Source organism: Mytilus trossulus, chromosome 5 (assembly GCF_036588685.1).
Source record: "Mytilus trossulus isolate FHL-02 chromosome 5, PNRI_Mtr1.1.1.hap1, whole genome shotgun sequence".
Classification (NCBI taxonomy): domain Eukaryota; kingdom Metazoa; phylum Mollusca; class Bivalvia; order Mytilida; family Mytilidae; genus Mytilus; species Mytilus trossulus.
In genome coordinates this window covers 32105624-32127662 of record NC_086377.1, presented here as the reverse complement: position 1 = coordinate 32127662, position 22039 = coordinate 32105624, and the positions used below count along the sequence as shown (strand labels likewise).

General features: G+C 31.7%; 1 protein-coding gene across 1 annotated transcript; it reads right to left on the bottom strand.

The window, feature by feature from the left end:
* Positions 1–1462: 1462 nt before the first annotated feature.
* On the bottom strand, positions 1463–16782 carry LOC134717868 (uncharacterized). Its single transcript, XM_063580365.1, has 8 exons — positions 16761–16782; positions 14814–14828; positions 9678–9749; positions 8739–8783; positions 6727–6813; positions 4250–4462; positions 2541–2642; positions 1463–1479 (listed from the first exon to the last, which is right to left on the bottom strand). Exons 1-8 carry the CDS (start codon positions 16780–16782, stop codon positions 1463–1465), a joined length of 573 nt encoding a protein of 190 aa, XP_063436435.1.
* Between the last annotated feature and the right edge of the window lie 5257 nt (positions 16783–22039).

Here is a 22039-nt window from a genome sequence, read left to right as displayed (position 1 = left end):
GCCCCATAAGGTTGATAGTTCGATTTGACTTGTGGCACAGTTGAATGATTTATACCTCAAAATTGAAGGATCTACCCTCTATTGTTTTCAATTTCATTTCAAAGTACAGTTAGTTAGTTGACTAATGTCAATTTTATAATTGTTGGCTTTAGCTTCATCGCTAGTGGCGGATTTAGTAAGACCATCCTACCCGTCCCGTCCGTTCGGTGGGACATATTATATAGGGAATTACTGAAGCATGACTGGAGCTGGTCCCACTTAGGTTGTCAGTGGGCCCCCCTTATGAAAATGTCTGGATCCGCCACTGTTAACTGCTTTAGCAAATGACAGGTGTAGAAATAAGGGAATCTTGGTCTTATTGATACACCTATAATATAAAAGTACACTTGCAGAATCGGCTGACTTTAGCATTGAAAGCATAGATCAAACAGGTGAAGCTTACAACAAACAAGTAAAGCAAGGAATAAACAATTAAAGCATGGAACAAACAGGTTAAGCATAGAACAGACAGGTACAGCAAAGAACAAACAGGTAAAGCATAGAACAAGCAGCTAAAGCATAGAACAAACAGATAAAGCATAGAATAAACAGGTAAAGCATAGAACAAACAGGTAAAGCATTGTAAATAAATTCATATTTTACATGTAATATCCAATTTTTTTTTATACAGGTATATGGTATCTTATACGATAACAAGTAAACTTCGTTTTAAATCAAACTATTCAGAATAATCATCGGTTTAATACATTTAGACCCGTTCTCAACAACTGAAGAATTTCCGTAGATTTGTTAAGTTAATATACATTTACAAATGCATGGAAAGTTATACGATATTTCTTAGCTTGGTATGTAACCCGGATTTGTTTTCTTTCAATCGATTTATGGCTTTTGAACAGTGGTATACTACAGTTGCCTTTTTATAAATTTGCTTTCAATTCAAGGTTTGCATATAACAGAACTTAAAAAGCAAAAGTAAATGCACGTTCCAAGTACTTTTTTTCATTTTTATAGAAACCATTGAAACTTTGGCGGGAAATAGTTTTCTATAGATTTTTCATACAATTAATATTGGCACGTTTCATTTTTGTTTAAACTTCAGCAAAATAGCCATAAATAAGATTTTCAAAAATTGGTGTTTTTTCACAATATGCTATAAAAGCAAGAAAAGGTAAAAAAAAAAAAAAAAAAGGACAAATAATTGATGCACCTACATCGAAAAAAGCCATAGGATTTTGAATATTTATCAAAAGGTCAGAATCACTGATGACTGACACCCTTCACGTCTGTAATAGCCAGGTGCATCATAGTTAAAAAAACGTCATTACACTTCAATTGTATCTTAAATGTATCAAAGTTAAATGTATAGGTCTGAGCCAATTACACAAACGTAAGGTATAAAATATATACTGTGTATCAGTAATCTTGAATTTTTTTTTATGATACATGTATTCGTAAACCATAATCAATCTGCAAAACAACCTACAAACGTAGAAAACATGATTAATAACTTTTCAACTTCCTGTTTTAATACTATCACTACACAACACATTCTACTACAAGTTGTGATGAGTTCTAATTACAAAAATAGTAAATTCACATATACTTAACTCCGGGGAAAATTCAAAACGGAAAGTACCTTATCACTTATCAAATAACAAAATCAATTGATAAAACACATCAAACGAATGGACTACAACTGTCGTATTCCTAAGGTGGTATAGCAATTTTAAATGTAGATTTCAGTGGATTTAAAATACGTTAACCAAAGTAGCCGAATATGAAAAGTATGAAATGGCTAGAATATTTCTGTTCCACTACTAATATCAAAGTAATTACGTCAAATGTGTCTCCGAAGACTATTTTAGTAGTTAATTGTATTTGATCTGTTATTTCTTTAACTCCTATCAAATCACCTTCTATATAAATAGTTTGTAGTTTTAGATCTCATCACAACTATTTTCCGTTGACAGCTAAGTATTAACATTTAGAAAGCTATAACTAATATATACTTACAGATAAAACCGGATAATTCTGTTTTCACCAAAAGCTAGATGTGAGGAATACCATTCCATGAGAGAAAAAGGTCGCGAGTTCTATGGTTATATACGTATAGATATCGATATATAGGTTTAATTTCTACTTCTATGTCATTAATACATTTTAGACGAAAACGCTGGAAAACACGCTGCTTGCTTTGCGCTTAGACTGGTAGCTTGCTTCAATTACATCAGTTTAATTTACATTTTATATTTATGTAACCCGTGTACGTGTAGATCCATAATTTACAGAATGTACAATGACTGTAGTAAGTGATATTGAAGTAAAATCAGTACCAAATGTGTGGCGTATATTTTTTTCAATAATACTTCTTTCACCTTAGATCAACAAAGATTTAGGTCAATAGTTGTACTTAGATTGGTTTTAATCTGTTTTTGTTGTTCTCAAACATATTACAGAGTTGCTGATGATAAGTGTAGTATTATATCATGTCGTTAACAACGGTCGTATTTCCTGTTTGGTCTCTTAGCAACTAGACTCACGTGATCCATCGATCCATTCTTGTGCCTGTGATATGATGTTTGAAGGTCCAGAAATACCCGACAGAGAATGTTGGACCATTATAACTGGTGGAGCGGGGGTTGCTGTAAGATAAAAATAGTACAAACAGATATTAATTGGACTGTATTTGATAATAATATTGATAAAAAAGATAGTATGAATAAAAAATATGAATTTGATTATATGAAAAAAGAGCTAAATAAAAAGAATATGGAAATATATTAGAATAACTATGTTTAATTCATTTATTGATTTTCTGACATTGTGTGGTTTTATAAATATATTGTTTTGTATACTGAACTTAGAATATACTTTGTTTCAAATTTATCATAAATATAACAATATTGTTATATATCGGATGATATTTTCCCAATGTTTAACAACAAAATTACAAAATGCCTGATGATTTTGTTTGGTCTTAACATTACAGATGTATGCAAATATATGATGTTGTGCATTATATACTAATAGTAAATATTTGTGATACAATTTTGTATTTCAAAATGCATTTTCAATATTTTTTTATTTCAAATGTATTGTTTTGGTTTTTCTTTGCGATAAAATAGTATGACTGTCTATATCTGTTTTGAAGCTTACATCTACTACAGGATAAATACAAAACGTTTGACCTAATTGAACTCAGGTTTAACAGTTACAGACATTTAACCACCAACTATACTTAACATAGACAATAGATCACTCGATTGTCATTAAATTAATGATCTAATTACAGGAAAACTTGATGGACGACATGAATATATCCAATTTTAGACATAAACGTCGGTGCGGATGTGCATAAAACCACTTCAGTAAACAATATCCAATCTTACTACAGATATATCGTGTGACATGTAGAAAAAAACTTATATAGAATTACGCATATCAGCCCTGGTGCAAAATGTTTATATAAAACAAGATATACACCTAGGTTAACATGGTTAAGAGTCTGACTGTCAATCTGGTAGCTTTCGCCTATCTTTTAAGGGATGCGTTACTAAGATCACGTTTCGGCAATTTTTTCAAGCATTTGCGTGAATAGAATTAATATAATCTGTGCTTAAAGATGCTTAGAATATATTTATAAAAATGAAAAAAAAAAAAATTAAGGTTGCTTTGGCGTGTTCATCAAAGTTTTTCATAGAGAGTTTTGATAATGTTTTTTTTTTCAAAAATATATAATAAAAAGTATGGGTAACCGGACTTTTTTCACGTTACAGGCTCGTGCAAATTGTCAGATTTTGTATAATTATGCATGGGAAATCCATACAAAGAAAACTACACCATAGAATTTAAAGATAAAATGGATGAAGATACCTCTTATAACACGATTTCAGAAGGGAAAAAAATAGGGTCACCTAACTTGTTTTCTTGCAACATATTAAAATCACAAAAGCCATTTGTAAAAGTCTTATAAAATCTTATTTATTTTTTGATACTTTTTGAGAACTTCAACCGGTCAATAATAAAGTTATGAAAAATCAAGAGAGAATATTTTCCCGCCAAAATTCCAATAGCTAATATCTCGAAAACAAATACATTGACCCCTATATTGTTTTTGCTTTTTTGATTCCTCAATCGATCCCCTATCAATATATACTAGTTTTACGGAAAGTTATTTATTTGGAAACTGAGTAGCAAACTTCCTGAATTGATTTTGAATACCATCAGAATGAAACAGTAAAAAGTTCACCTTCCATAGTTGGTGGAGGTGTTGGTGGTTGAGTTGGTGGTTGTGTTGGTGGTGGTGTCGGTGGAGGTGTCGGTGGTTGTGTCGGTGGCAGCGTTCTGACTGGCACTGTCGGTGTTTGTTGTGTCGTTCTCGTTGTAGTAGGAGGTGGTAGTGTTGGTGTATTTGACACTTTTGGTTGTGTCGCAGGATTTGTAGAAAGTGTCTTTGTAGAACCTAAAATATTAATACAACAATTAGCATCTGTTTTATCTGTCTGAGTTATTTGTTTTAAAATTATTTCAAAATATTGTTATTAATAAGGTATAAGTAAACGTAGATGTGTTTTGAGTGTCAAAGAGATCCAAGTCAAAATTTAAAAAAATAAACCATTTAAGGTGGTACCTCACACTACAGAGAAATAACTTTGTAAAATCAGCAGAGCGTTTTAATGACGGTGTGTTCTTAAGGGAATATTAAGCTTCCCAATGTAATTTTCCTGATTAAACGGTTGGGTCAAATTTTTTGATTTTTTTTATATTTTTGTCAAAGGGTCAAAGTACATACTTTTTTTTGTCAAACTTTTAAGAAAATTAACGAGCCAAATAATTTTAGTTCAGGTGTTAGGTACCACCTTAAGGTCAAATAACGGTACTTAATATAGAGCCTTGAGTCCCTTGACTCAAACCGAACATCAGGCTATGACGGGCCCCAAACATGACTAGTGTAAAACCATTCAAACAGGAAACCCAATTAACGGTCTAATCTGAGTGAGAGAAAAAACCAAGAAGGACTTATGAACAACATCAACAAACGACACCAATAAAACATTAGGTTCCTGACTTTTTTTGTATTTTTTTTCCTTTTTACTATCGATTAGCTCTTTCAAACCTTCATAATGTCCCTAACAAATGAGGTATATTAGATAGGGATTGACCTTTAGCTCTGTAAATGATCAACTCCTGACCTCAAAACGAGATGTTTTCAAAAACTCTTAACGTTGAAATGTTTGGGTCTCTGTAAACACGAGACATTATATTTAACAGCCATGTTCTGGCAACTAATTTATGCACCCCACAGCAACTGTCATACAAGTGAGAGGTCTTTTTAGCTATAAAACAAGGTTTAATCAGTATTTTTGACTTGAGAAAAAAACCTGTCCCAAGTCCGGAATACTAGTATAACAGTTTTTATTCATTCAGTTGATGTGTTTGGGCTTTTGATTTTGCATTTGTTTAGGGACTTTCCTTTTTGAATTTTCTTCGGAGTTTCGGAGTTCAGAATTTTTGTTTTTCTACTTTGTTGTGAAGTGTTTTGCTGCCAATTGGAAGTAGACCATATTTTTACACCCCAGTCATCCCGTACGGCCCCCAGTTTCATGTATATACCTGATGAGCACTGCATGTTAGCGCATCTCAGATAAGTATATACATCACGCACATATAATGCAATATCGTCCAGAATGATTTGCCAAGAAATAATTATTTTATAATATTACCTCTGGTTGTTTTAGTTGTAGCAGGCGACGATGTAACTGCGGGAACCACAGCTGGTGGTTGTCCATTTAATCGTGGTATAGGGGGAAGCTCTGATATCCCTTAACATAGATACAATATTATTATTTAAATAACATTATAAAACTATCTTTTAATTTAATCGACTCTTTATTAATTTGGGGAAGATGGAATTTTTAGAGTTGTTTTACTGTTGTGTGTCCCTCGTTTCACGTTATCTATATTTTAATTTGTTATTTAATAGAAAGATATCTGCATGTTTTTTTCTCTGTCTAGAATTACCAAAGTTGAGGAAATCATATGTGCACCTTTCATCTTTACTGCGTTCAGAAACTGTTATGTTGATTTCTATATTTCGGTTAAAAATATTATTGTTGGTTGCTCAACATCCAGTGGCAATAGTTTTATGCATGCACAGGACGTTAGGAAATTGACCAATATAATATCCAATGGGTACAAAATGTAAGCCAACCTGAGTAGAAGTCTGTGAAGTTTCGACTGCCACTAAAACTAAGTATTTCTAGATAGGTACAGTCATTTCGTCTTGCAACAGGCCACTTAATGACCCTTTACACTGGTTCTTAACGTGCAGAGGGCTTGGATACTTTCTCAACACGACGGATCGGCGAAATCAAAGTTATTTTGTATTAAAGTTATAATAGTTATCTTGGATTTTACCTATTGAAGATAAACATGCAAACTGTTGCATAGATATTACTTTAAAGGAATGCAATACAAGTTTGTGCATTTTTATCTTCATTATGCGTCCTTTTGGAATTGGCTTTTTATTAATAGACTTTCGGCTTTTGATTAGTGTGGTTGTGGTGTGTTGTGTTGTGTTGTTCTGTTTTTATTTGTTGTTCGTTAATTTTAAGGAGGTTTGTAATCTTTTGTGGGGGAGCTGTCTACTTATCTATTTTTTTCTAATAATGTAATTTTTGTAATAATGATGGTCTCATGGAATAAAAATAACAAAAGTTGACATACCTGGTAGTTCTACATTTGCAGCTTTCCTGCCAGGTGTATCACCGGTATCCTTTATCTCCACTGTAGGGTTGATTTTTAATAAGCCGTCTATTACAGATTATAACATATAATTATCAATCATAAAACATTACCATAAATAGAAAAGAATTATTATCCCCTATATGTTGTCTACAACAAAAACAATATCTTTAAGAAGTAACTCTTCTTTGACTGTACAATTTTGTGAATTTTTGATTTTTTTAGGGCAATGCATTTATGACCTTTACTAAGAGTAACAGATTCAGTTGTCATTTTTATATGAAAGAAAGGAGATCAGTCAGGCAACAACCCAACAACTTAAGGAAAAGCTTACTCTTTTCCAGCTGTTGGTTTGTTTCCTCTTGCTTTGAACCTGTGTTTTTAAAGACATTCACTCTTGCTGTGAACATGTGTTTTCAAAGACGTTCACTCTTGCTGTGAACCTGTGTGTTCAAAGACGTTCACTCTTGCTGTGAACATATGTGTTCAAAGACATTCACTCTTGCTGTGAACCTGTGTTTTCAAAGACATTCACTCTTGCTATGAACCTGTGTTTTCAAAGAATTTCACAGCACACCTCCTATCGTACACTAATGTACATAAATGCATTGCATATTACGAGCATGATACAATATGTATACTTCAAGTTGCACATTGAAGAAAAAGATTAATAGAAGGACCATACAAAAAATTATGCTTACAATTTTACTTTTTAAAAAAAATCTTTGAGGGTCTGGCTGGGGGTAATTGTTTTTATTTCTATCGTGTTTGTCCATTTTATATTGTTAGTTGCATTGTATCATAAATTTCAACCTTTTTATTTAAATAACCCGTTATTCTCAACTTCTTTTTTATTGGCCCATTTTTCTCTATTCTGTAAACCCCCATTCAGACCCTCATATTTAAAATGTGTTTTCAGAATATACAACTATTAATGAAATAAAATTGTTATGATTATTATGATAATATTATAGAATACATGTATATATCATGATACTATATATAGAGTCGAGTATATAATATATATACTAGTAATTAATACCTTTGTCTGGTTTAGATCAATATATGTCATGTTTAGATACATGTTTTTTTATCCATGTTTTTTATGTTTCTATTTTACGCTTTGATAACTGATAAGAACCTTCACAAATGCAAGCAAGCTCCCAGTCTTTTTTTTTTAATTCTAGCTGCTATAAAAGTTAGGGAGCTACCATTTGGTTTTTGACGTGGGGGCTTGGATGAAATTTAAAAAAGAAAGCAGGACAGGAGTTTTGAGGGGATCAAACGTAGGAAGAGACACTTTGTCAAATAAAAAAGTCAGGATAAACTAAAAAAAAAAGGCAGGACTGAATAGAATGGAAAATAATAAGGCAGGACAGAATTTACAACTTTAAAAAAATGCTCCCCTTTAAAATCATATGGTAGCTCACTTACAGTACAACCCATTGCTAATAAAATCTTGGAATACTTACTCGTTGTTTTGATTCCAAGACGCACTTTACTGTATTTTCATTTATTTATTTGTTTAAACATACAGTAAAATTATTTGAACAATCCAAGAATCGCAAATAATTAGCAGCTAGAATTACAGCGCAATCACAGCATTTCAAAGGCAAGAATTAAACAGCAAGCATGCACCCTTTACTGATCATATGCGTACATTGCATATGACCACCAATAAGATTAGCATTCATTGACACACCTTGCAATATTAGCATTAATGCTTCATGCCAAAATGTCATGCAATTGTACACAGAACACCGATAAATATAACATAACAGGATCATATATATCTTATATCTTTATTTCATAAAGTACACAGTTTCTCAATCATATAGAAATATATACAAAAACTTATAATGATAAATGTCTAGCATTATATAAACTCTATAACACATTTCAAAACTATATCATAATTGAAAATGAATACAATTATAGCAAGAATGCGCTTGCGCCTATCCTATACGCAGTGCACCTTACACCGGAAGTCTTACCAAAGGCCGACCAATCAATATGGTCACCAAATGGAATAGGTACACCTGTGAATAATGTCTAAATAATTTATCTTTTTTGAATCGTACTATTTTTTATTTGCTGACCTTTTCACAAATTAAAGTTTTCCACGGTTTACTTTATACTACATTATTCCAAGATAGGAATAAATTACATATGTATGTAACAATTGACAAACTGCAAGAACCAAAAAAAAAAAATCGAGCCACTTGATTAATAGTCAATCTTTATACGGCACATTACTTTTCTTCATATATTTAAAACTTGAATCAAATATAATTACAGTGTGTACATTGTCTTGAAATCGTGTTAGGACGTTCAAATTATTGATAAAAATCTTATTTATATAGAGAAAACAATTATAGTTGTTACTTGAAAATTTAAAGGTTTGTGTCTGTGCAATTCACATGAAAAACTTTGTTTACGAATAAAAAATAAGTATTTAAAAAAAATTACAATATGAATTATTAAAGCATAAACATTTGAAGTATTAAGGTGTGATTATAATCATATAATGATATTTCATATATATTTGTTTTGTTTTGTTCATCATTTGTCTTTAAAAAAATAATTTCAACCGGAAGTAGATAAGTCTGTCAACCGGAAGTAGATACGTCTGTTTTTGTGTCGATATCAGATTTACCAAAACTTATAAAGATGGCATATGAGTCACCGTCGACGTGTATAAGAATTGTGTAATGTTCTTTTGAATTGAAACACCTAAAATCACCGATACACCAGTGTTAACCCAAAACCACAAATACAAACATATCCTGAATCTTCTTAGCATTGATTCAAAATTTCATAAATTTTGGAAATTGGAAAATATAAATGTACCTGAACAAAGTCAGAAAAAGTAGAACAAAGGTAAGAAGATTCATATTCCTAATACGTTGATCTTAGTAAATACAAACACTCACCAGTTCCTGTTGATCCTAAACTGGCTTGCCATTGTATCTTCGAGCTCTTGGCTCCATTTGTTTGACATGATACTGGAAAGAAAAAACTCAGCGTTACTAAAAAGCAAAATAACCAAAAAAAACTCCGAAAAATTCTAAACGGAAGTCCCTATGCAATAGCAAAATCAAAAGCTCAAACAATTTGGTACATGTATTGTCTTATGAAGACATTCAAATACGTAATTGCTTATAAGCATACAAACAAGATAAAATATTATAAAATATAGACAACACAGTCTATAAACGATTAATTTATATTGTCATCTACTCGATCTATAATAGAGGCAAACAAGAATGTGTCCCAAATACACGGATGATCCATTCGCATTAACATTTTCTATGTGCAGTGGACCGTGAAAATGGGATAAAATCTCTAATTTGGCATTAAAATTAGAAAGATCATACTATCATAGGGAACATATTTACTAAGTTTCAAGTTGATAGGACTTCAACTTCTTCAAAAACTACCTCGACCAAAAACTTTAACAAAAACTTTAACCTGAAACGGGACAGACGGACGGACGAACGAACAAACGGAGGCACAGACCAGAAAACATAATGCCCATAAATGGGGCATATAAATAGGTATCTTCTACATCATTAATCGGAGACAAACTGACAACGAGATAGCAAATAAACGAACATTTTACACTACACAACAAAGACTGAGGTACCTAACTAAAAGCCCCAGGTGTTTGCATTTGCTCTGGAAGGATTGGCAGATTTTGCTTTACAAATGACACCCATTTATGACTGTATTTGTAATGGTTTTACTGTTTTCATATCACTTGGTGTCGACGTATTCAAAAGGTTTTTCTTTTTTACATATTTCAACCTAATGTGGGTCGCATTGACGGTACTAAGTATACAGTGAAAACTAAACAAATAACAACAAAATATACCCCTTCACATGTATGAACTATTTGCCACTGGACGTGAGTTTTGGCTTAAATAAGAAAGCTATTTAGACGTTTAAAAAGGGAGGTAACTTGTACTTTTCCGTCGTGATGACAATTTTATGATATAACCTATCACTAAATTATGACATTTAATGATTTAAAAAAAAAAATGGGATCTATAAAAAGACAAATATTTGTGTACACAATCAACATAAATGTCTACATAATAATCGGTCAAAAAAACACAAACAACAACAATACAGTAGATACAATAAAGTAAACAAATATCATAAAAAGTAGAAACGACAGAAGGTATCGGGGGCGGTCGTCGGTTTTCGAAGGGCATCATTGATCAAACAACATCAGACAGAACGAATTATGCCTAAAATACAAAACACAATTTTAAATAAATCATGGTATGCAGCAAAACGTGCTCGGCTCTAAACTTAGGCTCTAAAAGAATAAGCATCAGAGAATGCCAATGATGAGTGTAAACAAAAAGAGATATTGAGTAAAGTTTAATGAGACATCTACAAAGCGGTTCAAAGGCACCTCCAGGGACCAAAGGCAAGTATTCCTAAAAACAAATATAAAAAGTATTTCTGAATTGACAAAGGACTTTTCTTCAGCAACTAATTTCATTTTGTTGGCATAGGCCTATTTTTCTTTATTCTCTGTGTAACGTGCCGGGTAATTTTCATTTTTCGCTTATCGTGACATGGCCATTTATTTACCCTTCATCCGTGCACATATACGCCCTTTACGTCCTTTGTATCAGAAAGTTGATTCATCTGTTTACTTTTTATACATCAATACGGACACTTGTGATACAGTAACCGTTATTCATCAAATGTACACGTGAATTAATACATTGAGGCATTAACCATACAAAGTTTATATACAAACACACAAAAAATGAATAATGAAAAATTATGAATAATATTGTCATGTATCGTCATTAATTATTCCATATTTATATCTTCAGTTGCTAAACGTGTTATATTTTTTTGTAAGACCAATGAGGTCAGAGGAGGATATCCTGTCAACATCTTTCTTAACCGTCGCTGTACAGATCAAGGTCACACAACCGCGTGCTAACAGTTTATTTATTTCAAAATATCAGAATGTTTAGTGTACAATGATTCGTTTTATATTGCAATAGTCAAATGTGGTATTATAGCCGTTGAGACAACGCTTCATCAATTTTCAAATGAAATGGACGACTCGTAAGCAATTGAAAGACAAGCGTAGAAATTTCAACAATGAAAGATAAATATTGTACAGTCAGCTAGCTCATTGGCGGATCCAGAAAGGGGGGGGGGGTGGTCCAGCGGTTGAAAGACCTCTTTTTTGTTGCCGATCAATGCATTTGAATGGAAACACATAGTTGAAAAAAAAACCTTGTCCTTGGTTGGGACCCCCTTTTAAAATGGCAGGGTCCGCCACTGCAGCTAGAGAGGGTCCAGACATGAACAATATGTAATAATTCAATTGAGAAATCTTAAGGTCTCAAGTTTTATGATCAAAAGGTGAAATTCAATATAAGGAAAAGACACAACAAAAAATAGATAAAACTATCGACATGTATAACTATCAACAGGATTAAAAACAATCATTATGAAAATGAAATTTCTATTGACGGGAAAATCATGTCTGATATAGAAATTTTCTTGAAAAATTGATATATCCTTAGTTCTCATATACAGTTGATATGTCATATAAGTAAAAAGACACAACAAATAGATGGAACTATATAGCCACCAGCATGATTAGGAAAAATGAAAACAAACTTTTTACTAGCCGGTCAATGATAATCATATGTGATATATTTAGACATTTTCTTAACAAATTGATTTATTTTGGTACACATATTTACGTGCATTTATAGTTGTACATAAATAGCCTTAGGGGATATCCTCCTTGTTACTTGTTCAATTTTTTGTAAAATTAATTATAATATCTCGGCAGATCACTGTTGCTATTCATTTTTACATAACTATAATAAATGACCGTCCAATACTTTGTAAGATTTTGTCTCGATCGGTCACGTTGTCATGTTATATACTGACACAAAATATAATAATTAACTATATTCTGACATGAATCTCAAAATGTGATGACGCAAAAAAAAAAGAAAAAAGAAAAAAAGTTTTCAATAAGCTTTGTGGTTGTTAACTTTTAATGCACATTCTATGTTTTTGTATTTACCTTAGAGACTTATTTCTATTTATGTGTACATTTCAATAAGGTTGACTGAAAGCATTTGAAGTATCTTGAAACTATTTTTAAACTACCACTCTCAAAGACAAAAGTTTTTCCTAAATATTAATTTACATCAGTATTTTTTATTAATCGTTCAAAATATATACATTTTCTAAATACTAATAACATGGCTCTGTTACATGATGAGAACCTTTTTAAAAATATACTAAGGCATAGAAAAAGTCCTTTGAAAGTACCAATATTTTGCTCGCGAGGAAAAATGAGGACGGTCAAGGGCCATAGAATAAACAGTAGAGGATTACAATATATTTCTCTTTAACATACCACTGACTGACAAGACCATTTTATACAAATGACAAACAAATAGCACTGTTTATCCGTTTTTCTCCGTCATGTATTATAGTCTCGTGTGGTGTGTACAAAATTGAAATAGACTCGTAAAAATTAATGTGCCAATTTAATTTAGTTATAACCGAACTAAACCAGTTCTTAAATATTCAAACAGCTAACAATTATACTAAAACCCTTATCAATGTCAACATTTTGACTGGGCTGCTAGGAACCTTCAGTTTAAGAGAAGCTAGCTACTTTTGCCATAAATGTATGCTATTCAGCACGTAATTGACTTTTTATAAATCACTTCTTAAAAACAAAACAAAATGCCACGGGACATTAAACGAATTTATCGAATTCGTAAGGCTTCTTTAAAGTGTGCACATTCAAGCTTATCAATTAGTTATGACATATTTAAATATTTTTTTTATAAAGTGCGGGGTTCTTGGTGGCAGAGTATTATGTTTACAGTTTAGCTAGCCTGTCAACGCAGTTAGTTCGAACACCGCTCGGGACAGGGTGCGTTCGATTCAGATCTTTAAGACTTAATTAGTTTGGATTGTCAGCTTTTCAGTCGAAAGTCTGTTGTTTTATATGAGTACTTAATTTCCTTCAGATAACACCTCGTCACTCTTGTACCGCCAAGTGTGCTTACATTAAACACTAGCATTCAACCAATACATTAACTTGTTTATAGATATAGGAAGATGTGGTATGAGTGCCAATGAGACAACTCTCCATCAAAATAACAATTTATAAAAGTAAACCAGTATAGGTCAATGTACGGCCTTCAACACGGAGCCTTGGCTCCCACCGAACAACAAGCTATAAGGGCTCCAAAATTACTAGTACAAAACCATTCAAACGGGAAAACCAACGATCTAATCTATATATAAAAAAACGAGAAACAAGAAACACGTATGCATTACATAATTAAACGACAACTACTGTACACGTCACCGGATTCCTGACTTAGGATAGGTGCAAATATTTGCATCGGGATTAAACGTTTTAATGATACCAAACCTTCTCCGTTTTTCTGAAACAATAGTATAACATCACAACATAGAAAAACGCACGATAAAGTATCAATTGAAAGGCTTAACTCATCAAAATACGTAAATACTTGTTTGCATATACTAAGTAATATTAAACGAACTATGTATATGCGTAGTACGTTCTGAGTGTTGCACATATCAAGCCTCGTTTCAAAGGATACTATATAGGTGTCAACCGTAACTCAATTGAAGTATTCAAAATATTTTGAAAATCAATCATCACAAAATCAGTGGCGAAATCTGAGGGGGCGAAGAGGACAAACGCGCCCCATTTTTCCAGCTTCATGGTCAGGGAAAACATCGCCTTTTGGAATTACATCGTTCATTTGTTCAATTGGCTGAGCCACAAAAAAAATGTCTTCAAAGTACATCTGTAGTTTTGTTTTAAATAACACGTTACAATTTAAAGTATTGACAAATAGATTAATATTCTCTTTTTAGCATTTCTGCCTCTCGTCTAGATACAGCTTTTGTGCGCTGACGCTTTATCAATCATTAATGAATCGGCCTACACTTTAAAAGATACTTTAATAAAATAAGTGAACATATAATTTCGTCTAAGTAAATTAATCTATTACACTTACCAAATAAAACTGAATCTGAAAAAAATGAAAACATATATTAAGGTAAACAGCAGTAAATTATTTTTTTCAAAAACACTAAGTTGTTATAATATATTGCGAAATAACATAATTCGTTTAAGCTATGATTTATTATACAAGATTCGTAAGAAATCCCTTGTTTTCAAGAAATATTAAATCAGTTTTTAAGAAGAACAGCTAAAAATACATTTTTTTTAAACAGATTTCTGCATTTTCCGTTTTTATATGTTAAATATGTTATAAAATTTAAAAAAAAATGACATTTAGTCAAGTAAAACCTCCTCGGCTTTTAACGTTTTCGATAAAGACAAATCAAGAAAGTGCGATTCGGACGCTTAAGAGTTATGAAGCGTTATTTTCATTTGTTTCCTATAAACACTTTTTTTTTCATTTTTCTTTATAACTTATGTCTAAAAATTCCATCGAAATGAAATCTTTCAAATTCTGACACATAATAGAAAATAAACTTACTTGTGAAAAATAAAAATAGAAAAATCCTCATTTTCTGTACAATTGTAATATCCTATATATAAAAAAGTTAATAATCCTCAATTAGTATGTCCAATCCGTATAAATAAGTGTTTTTTTTTTATTTTCTTAGAAAATTAAACAGCCTTTCGTCCAAACCACTATACTAAAATAACAATCGCATATCAATCAAAATTGCTGTCCGCATCCAAGGTAGATAATCAAGTATTTTTCGCGGACTTTTTTTTCTTTTTCAGTAGTTTATTTCTTCTATGATATTTATCGCAAAACTTTTAAAATCTAAAACTTTAGAAACAAATAGACATATATATATAACTTCACTCGGCTGCGATGTATACAGTAACTGCGTATGCAAAAAGAAGATTATGACGATGATACATAAAAACGAATATTTACACAATTTTGGTATTGTTACTTTATTTAGACCAGAGGGTAAATAGCCAACACGTTGTTGTCGTAAAAATTATTTCTGATATATGGTCATGTCATTAACTGTCAAATATTTGTTCTCGATACAGAAAGATACATATAAACCGTCAAAATAATCTTTGTTTTATTGTTTCTCACCAAATAGGTACGTCTTTTTTTAACATCACGTGATAAGTCAGAGGTGAAAATGATAATCCCTAAGAATTCACCTAGTACTATGACAGCATACATGTGTAGTTAGTCATTAATACATCATGGATAATTATCCTAACCAATTGTATTGCTTAAACATGGATTAAAACCGTCTTTCTATGATCTTATCTAGAAAGTATGTTATACGAGAAATCATGGACTTTCTATACTAAGTTAAAATAGAAAGTTCCTGGACAAATATTTTTATCAGAAGTTCTTGCAATCTTTTAAATTACACTAATTGATATATTTTTTTATCAATCCTGCGCAAAAACTAGGTTCAAGTTAAATACGAAGAAAAACAACGGGAAACATTTATAATAAAGTAAAATGTTTTCACCAGTTATTTGAAGAAAAAAGGCAAACAATGCTGAAGGAAAACCCTTTTTTGGTTGAAAAAAGTGAACTTCTGGAGAGAAAAAAAACATGAAAATATCCGCCAAATCTTAAAGTTTTAACGCGTCAAATTACATGGAAACATGTTCGTCCTAATATTAATGTAACATATTATAATTGACACTGGACGTTAAACTCTAATCCATCAATCAATCCATTCAATGTACGTTTATAAGTTTGATCTAAGTTTATATGTTGAGCCTGTAATTCAGTGGTTGTCGTTTGTTTATGTGTTACATATTTGTTTTTCGTTTATTTTATTTACATAAATAAGGCCGTCAGTTTTCTCGTTTGAATTGTTTTACATTGGGTCATTCCAGTTAATTTCTGACAGGTGGGGATAGATGGGGAGATTTTTGTTCATACCTATCAGAAAAAAACATCATGAAAAACTACCTATCAGATCTATAAATTAAGACCTACCAGATGTAGAGTTTCTGTTCATTTTGGGTGGATGGGCTTTCATGGGAAAAATTGACCTATAAGAATTTTTACTGCAAGGATTGTACCCATCAGAATTTTAAATCCGAAACCAGGTAATATATAATACGAAACTGTCTACATTCCAAAACACCCCTAAGATATGAAATAGGTATATTTTGTAACCCCTCAGATGTAATAATTTTTAATTATTTACTGTTGCAAGACCCTCAGAAATTGTTGCGTAAAAGTGTACCTGTCAAAAAAAAAAAAAATCACCCCTAAGATGTATAAATGTTACACCCCTCAGAAAGGACCATCTATCCCCCATTAACAGATTAATTGGAATGGCCCATTGTCTTATCGGCGCCTTTTATAGCTGACTATGCGGTATGGGCTTTGCTCATTGTTGAAGGCCATACGGTGACCTATAGTTGTTATTGTTTGTGCCATTTTGGTCTGTTGTGGATAGTTGTCTCATTGGCAATCATACCACATCTTCTTTTTTACACACCTTCTTTCCCAAATTAATAGATATATACGTCATTAGGACAGCTATCAAACAACAAATATATGTTAAAAGACAAACAAAGGGATACATAGACATCATTTTTAACATTATACATATGTCAATCTTTAAATTTCATTTCTTAAACTTGGACAATGAATCATGCAAATGAGATTTCAGTCTGAATTATTCTGTCAAACTGGTGTTGTAGGGTTTCAGTGGTTATCGTTGGTTTATGTTTGTCATATTTATTAGTTTTCTCAAATCAATTGTTTCATATATTTATGTAGGGACTTTTTATAGCAGACCATACGGTATGGTTTTTTTTTACATCGATAAGGTCGTAAGGTTGTCTGTAATTATTGCTTACAACACTTTTTACCACATCTCCTTCTTTGTATATATGTATATACCATTCAATCATTCCATACACCTGTTTGTTCTTGATCAACTGCTTATAGTATCTGCGAAACAGACATAACTAATAAAGCAGACGTATAACATTAAGCTAAATGTCGTAAAGGGGCACTAGCTGTGAAATTAATGTTCACCAATTTGACTCAAATTCATATTTGTGATGATGTATAACATACTAAAACCTATTTCCAAATTACAAAAAGTCTGAAATAAAAAAATAGCAAGGCATATATTCAATAATTAATATCAGAATTGTGTGTGTGTGTGTGTGTGTTATTGTCTAGACGCCATCTAATTAACTATCGAGATAATTTCCCAATACAGTGAATACTTCCGACTATCAACATAAACATATGATATATGATATGAATAGATTGTGACATCGTGCAATTTGATTTTTATTGGTCTATTTGATTTTTATTGGTCTATTTGATTTTTATTGGTCTATTTGAGTTCATGCTTTAGTTTAAAAAAAAAAAATTATGAACTTTTTAACCAGTATAAGAATTATTATATTTGTGGATTGATTTATTCCAAAATTTTGTAAAATGATTTTACATTTCAAACAGTCTACTCCAAATTTCATACTGTATGCAGAACTGGGCAGACACCCCATTACCATGTCTGTAAAACTGCAATGATGTTCTCTAAAACTATGTAATTGTAGTTTTATGAGAAATAAAGTATTCGTAACAAAATGGCTCACCCTTGTTTAACTTCCAATGTTGACATTTTTTTCTCTTTTAATGACTAAAGACAAATTATGCATGCGTTACCAATCTCCAGCCAATGAGTTTAATTGAGGGTCACATGACTACGAACTTAATGAGGTCAAATTATTCACTTGCAAGTGAGCAATTCAACAGCGATATTTCTCTGCTTAAATTGACAAAATTGAATCAAATTGGCTGCTAAAAACAAATTAGTATTTCTGTTTTTCCCTTTTATTAAAGATTGAACCAAACGAAATCTTTTTTTTTTCATATATCGTAGCTTGTGTCCTTTAACCCTTTAGGTGAGGTCAATTTTAGATAAACCCTATACCAGTAAGGAATGAACATCATATAATCATCAATTACAATAAATTCAGTTGACAAATTGTACATGTATATATAAAGTATTTAAAAAAGGATCAACCACCAGAAAAGCTTCTACGACTTTCTTTGAAGGCCAGACAAAATCCAACACTGAAAATATAGATATAGATAGCACATATAACCCACACGTATAGAAAAGCAAACGAAAGGGGAAGGATATATAATAGTTATATACCATGTTAAAGATGCATGGAGTTATCTACAGAACAGTCAATGTATTTAACTTGATATGATTTAATTCCCGCAAATTGGGATCTTTTAAAAAGCTTTTATTCGAGTAGCTTACTCTGTTGCTATACCGTCTTTCGTAGCCGCAGCCATCGAATTAGCTTCAGGTGTCTCGTCTACTGCGAATTTCCTAGCAGTCTAGAAAATAACTTGGACGGATAAAATTAGATATTGATATGAAATGAAGCAAATGCTTTTACAAAATTCAAAAAAGAAAAAAAGATGGATATTTAATACCACGTTAAAGATGCTAGAAGTTATGTAAAGCAAGCCTAATGAAATAAAATTCATGATATGAAATCATGTCGTTCTAAATTTTGCTCTTTTATAAAAAAAAAAAAAATCAATAATTCGTCAGCTGTTTTTCCCCCACAGCTAACAAAATGTACTAAAAGTAAACAAATCGGACATGATCTTTTTTTTCTAAAGGACACTTTAAAACTCTTGAATTGATATGTTCCATCATCACATTTCCAATTATTTTAATTACAGCTAGATAATTAAAGAAAAAAAACTATTTAGAAAACGATGACATGCAAGATTTATTAATTATTCATGGTTGGATTCCTTTAGACCATTTTATATTTTGGAATCTTCTCGACCATATGAGATCCTGCAGAAAAGATGAGATTCGTAGGGATTATATCATGGCAATGCATTACTATTACGATTGCAGGTAAACGATCTCAATTAAACTTTTCAGACCGTTAGATTTTTGTATAATTATTTTTCATTTATATAATCTATGTGTACTATTTTTTTTGTTATTAAGTTAACGATGTTTTTCATAATCAAATATGATATCAAATTGCCGTAAAATTGTGCTGGCAAGAAAAGAACATAAAGCCTATGAAAACTGACAGCGAATAACCAAAAAACAAACAAACACACGTATGTGAAGACCTTTATCAGAAAAAATGCAAACGAGTTGTAAGGGCACCGATATAGATAGTACATATATATAAGATGAAGTTATATAAGTACCAATGCGACAACTCTCCATCTAAGTCACATTTTGTAAAAGTAAACCAGTATAGGCCATAGTACGGTCTTCAACACGGAGCGTTGGTTGTTTGGATTACAGCTTTCAGTGAATGTTTTTGACACAATCAAAATTGTGAAATTGAAAAAAAAATGCATATGCGAACTGTATGTATTCGTCTGCTTCTGGCAAGTTGTAAGAAATATTGCCAAGACAGTATAATTTTTCGGATCAAGTACAATAAGAGTTGTTCAACTCGAAATAGTTTGATTTCAAATATCAACGTACAATTTTATTTTTAGAAATTTTATATTTTAAATTGTTTTCATTGTAAAAAAATATACATTTGTATCATACCACCTATTTAATTAAACGATAAGTATCTACTCGAAAAAGTTAACTTTTGACATTTTGAGACCGAGGATTTAAAGCTTTCTTAAAAATTTATTATCGATAGTAAAGAAAAAATAAACGTCAGCAAAGTACAATTCGTAAAAGTAAACCATTACAGGTTATAGTACGGTCTTCAGTACAGATAATCATCATGAAATTGATATGGCGGGAAATAAAATTTATTATAGCCTTCGTATCTAAGGTTGTTTATCAAAGTTTATCAAAGTGGAAAAACTGGTTTACATGTAAAAACTATTTATGGACATATTGTATATCTTATTGTTAAGTCCTGTTATACATATTTCCCGTATAAATATATACATTTTGTACCTATCGGATTATAATGAATTGAATAATTGATACAAAAAATGCAATAATTGGGTTGGCTTATCTTGCTTTTGGGTTACAAAACTGCGACATTTGTATTAGCTATGTGTAAAGTCAGTGCGAACTTTAAAAAATTACAACAAAATCTTTTCCATCTTGGCAACAGTTAAGTTTGATAAAAATAATTAGGCGCGGATCCAGAGGGGGGTTCTGGGGGTTGGACCCCCCCCCCTTTTATTTGGACGATCAATGCATTTGATTGGGATATGTAATTGGACCCCCCTTTTTTAAAATGGCTGGATCCGCCCCTGATAATGCTACAAAACAACATTCTCATGGTTCATTTGAAATTATTATTTTTTGTGAGATCTTATTTATTTCATACTGAAGCATACACAAATCTTGAAAACGTCGTAACTGATGTGCTGTTGATTTTTAAAAGGCAAGAACACTCATTGTGTTTCGCAGAAACTTCGTTATATAAGAAAAAGGGTCAGCAACTCGTGAGAATTGGATTTCTTATGCACATTAAATTACGATATTTATAGCTAATTTGAGCATTTTTCCATGAGATTGAAAATTATCGCCAGAAACCAATGAGGCTCGTGACGTTGCTAATGAAATTGACATGAAATTGACAACGTCGTCATAGGTAAAATAGCGATAAACAGATTAAAATCCGTCATCTCAACTTCATTGCATTTCTCACTTTCGCCGTACCAAGCGAAAAAAAAACCAATCTCGTTGAGATGATTAACTACAAATATATAATCTTGATTTTAATAATTATAAACAGACTTGTCATAGACTCGTTTATTTTTTTATTGAACACCTTTAGATTATGTCAAAATAAATCCAATTATACGTTTTACTACGTTTTAAAATGCTACGTTTTAACTACGTTTTAAAGAAAAATGTCCCGTTCTTTTGAAAACTAGGCTAATTCAATTTGTGTACGCTCTTACAACGTTTTGTTACGTATTAGTAAGTGTAGACCTTCGTTTCAACAACGCACTGATACGTTTCGATACGTAGTAAGCACGCGTTTTGTTACGTTCCACTTAGCTTTGATACGTATTTACTAGGTTTCTACTTCGTTCCAATGTTGGCTACGTTTGTTGTGAACCTACGGAGCAGGTCCTGTTTTGAACAAAGGATTACTACGTTTCGATACGCTTCGTTACGTATACCCCCGTTTCGCTACGCTTTCAAAACGTAGTAAAACGTAGCTCTTGAAACGTGACAGTGTGACTTGAGTTTAACGAAACCTATAAATATCAATGGACGAAGCCTCCTGGTTTGAAAGAAATTGTTTTGATTTATCTCATTT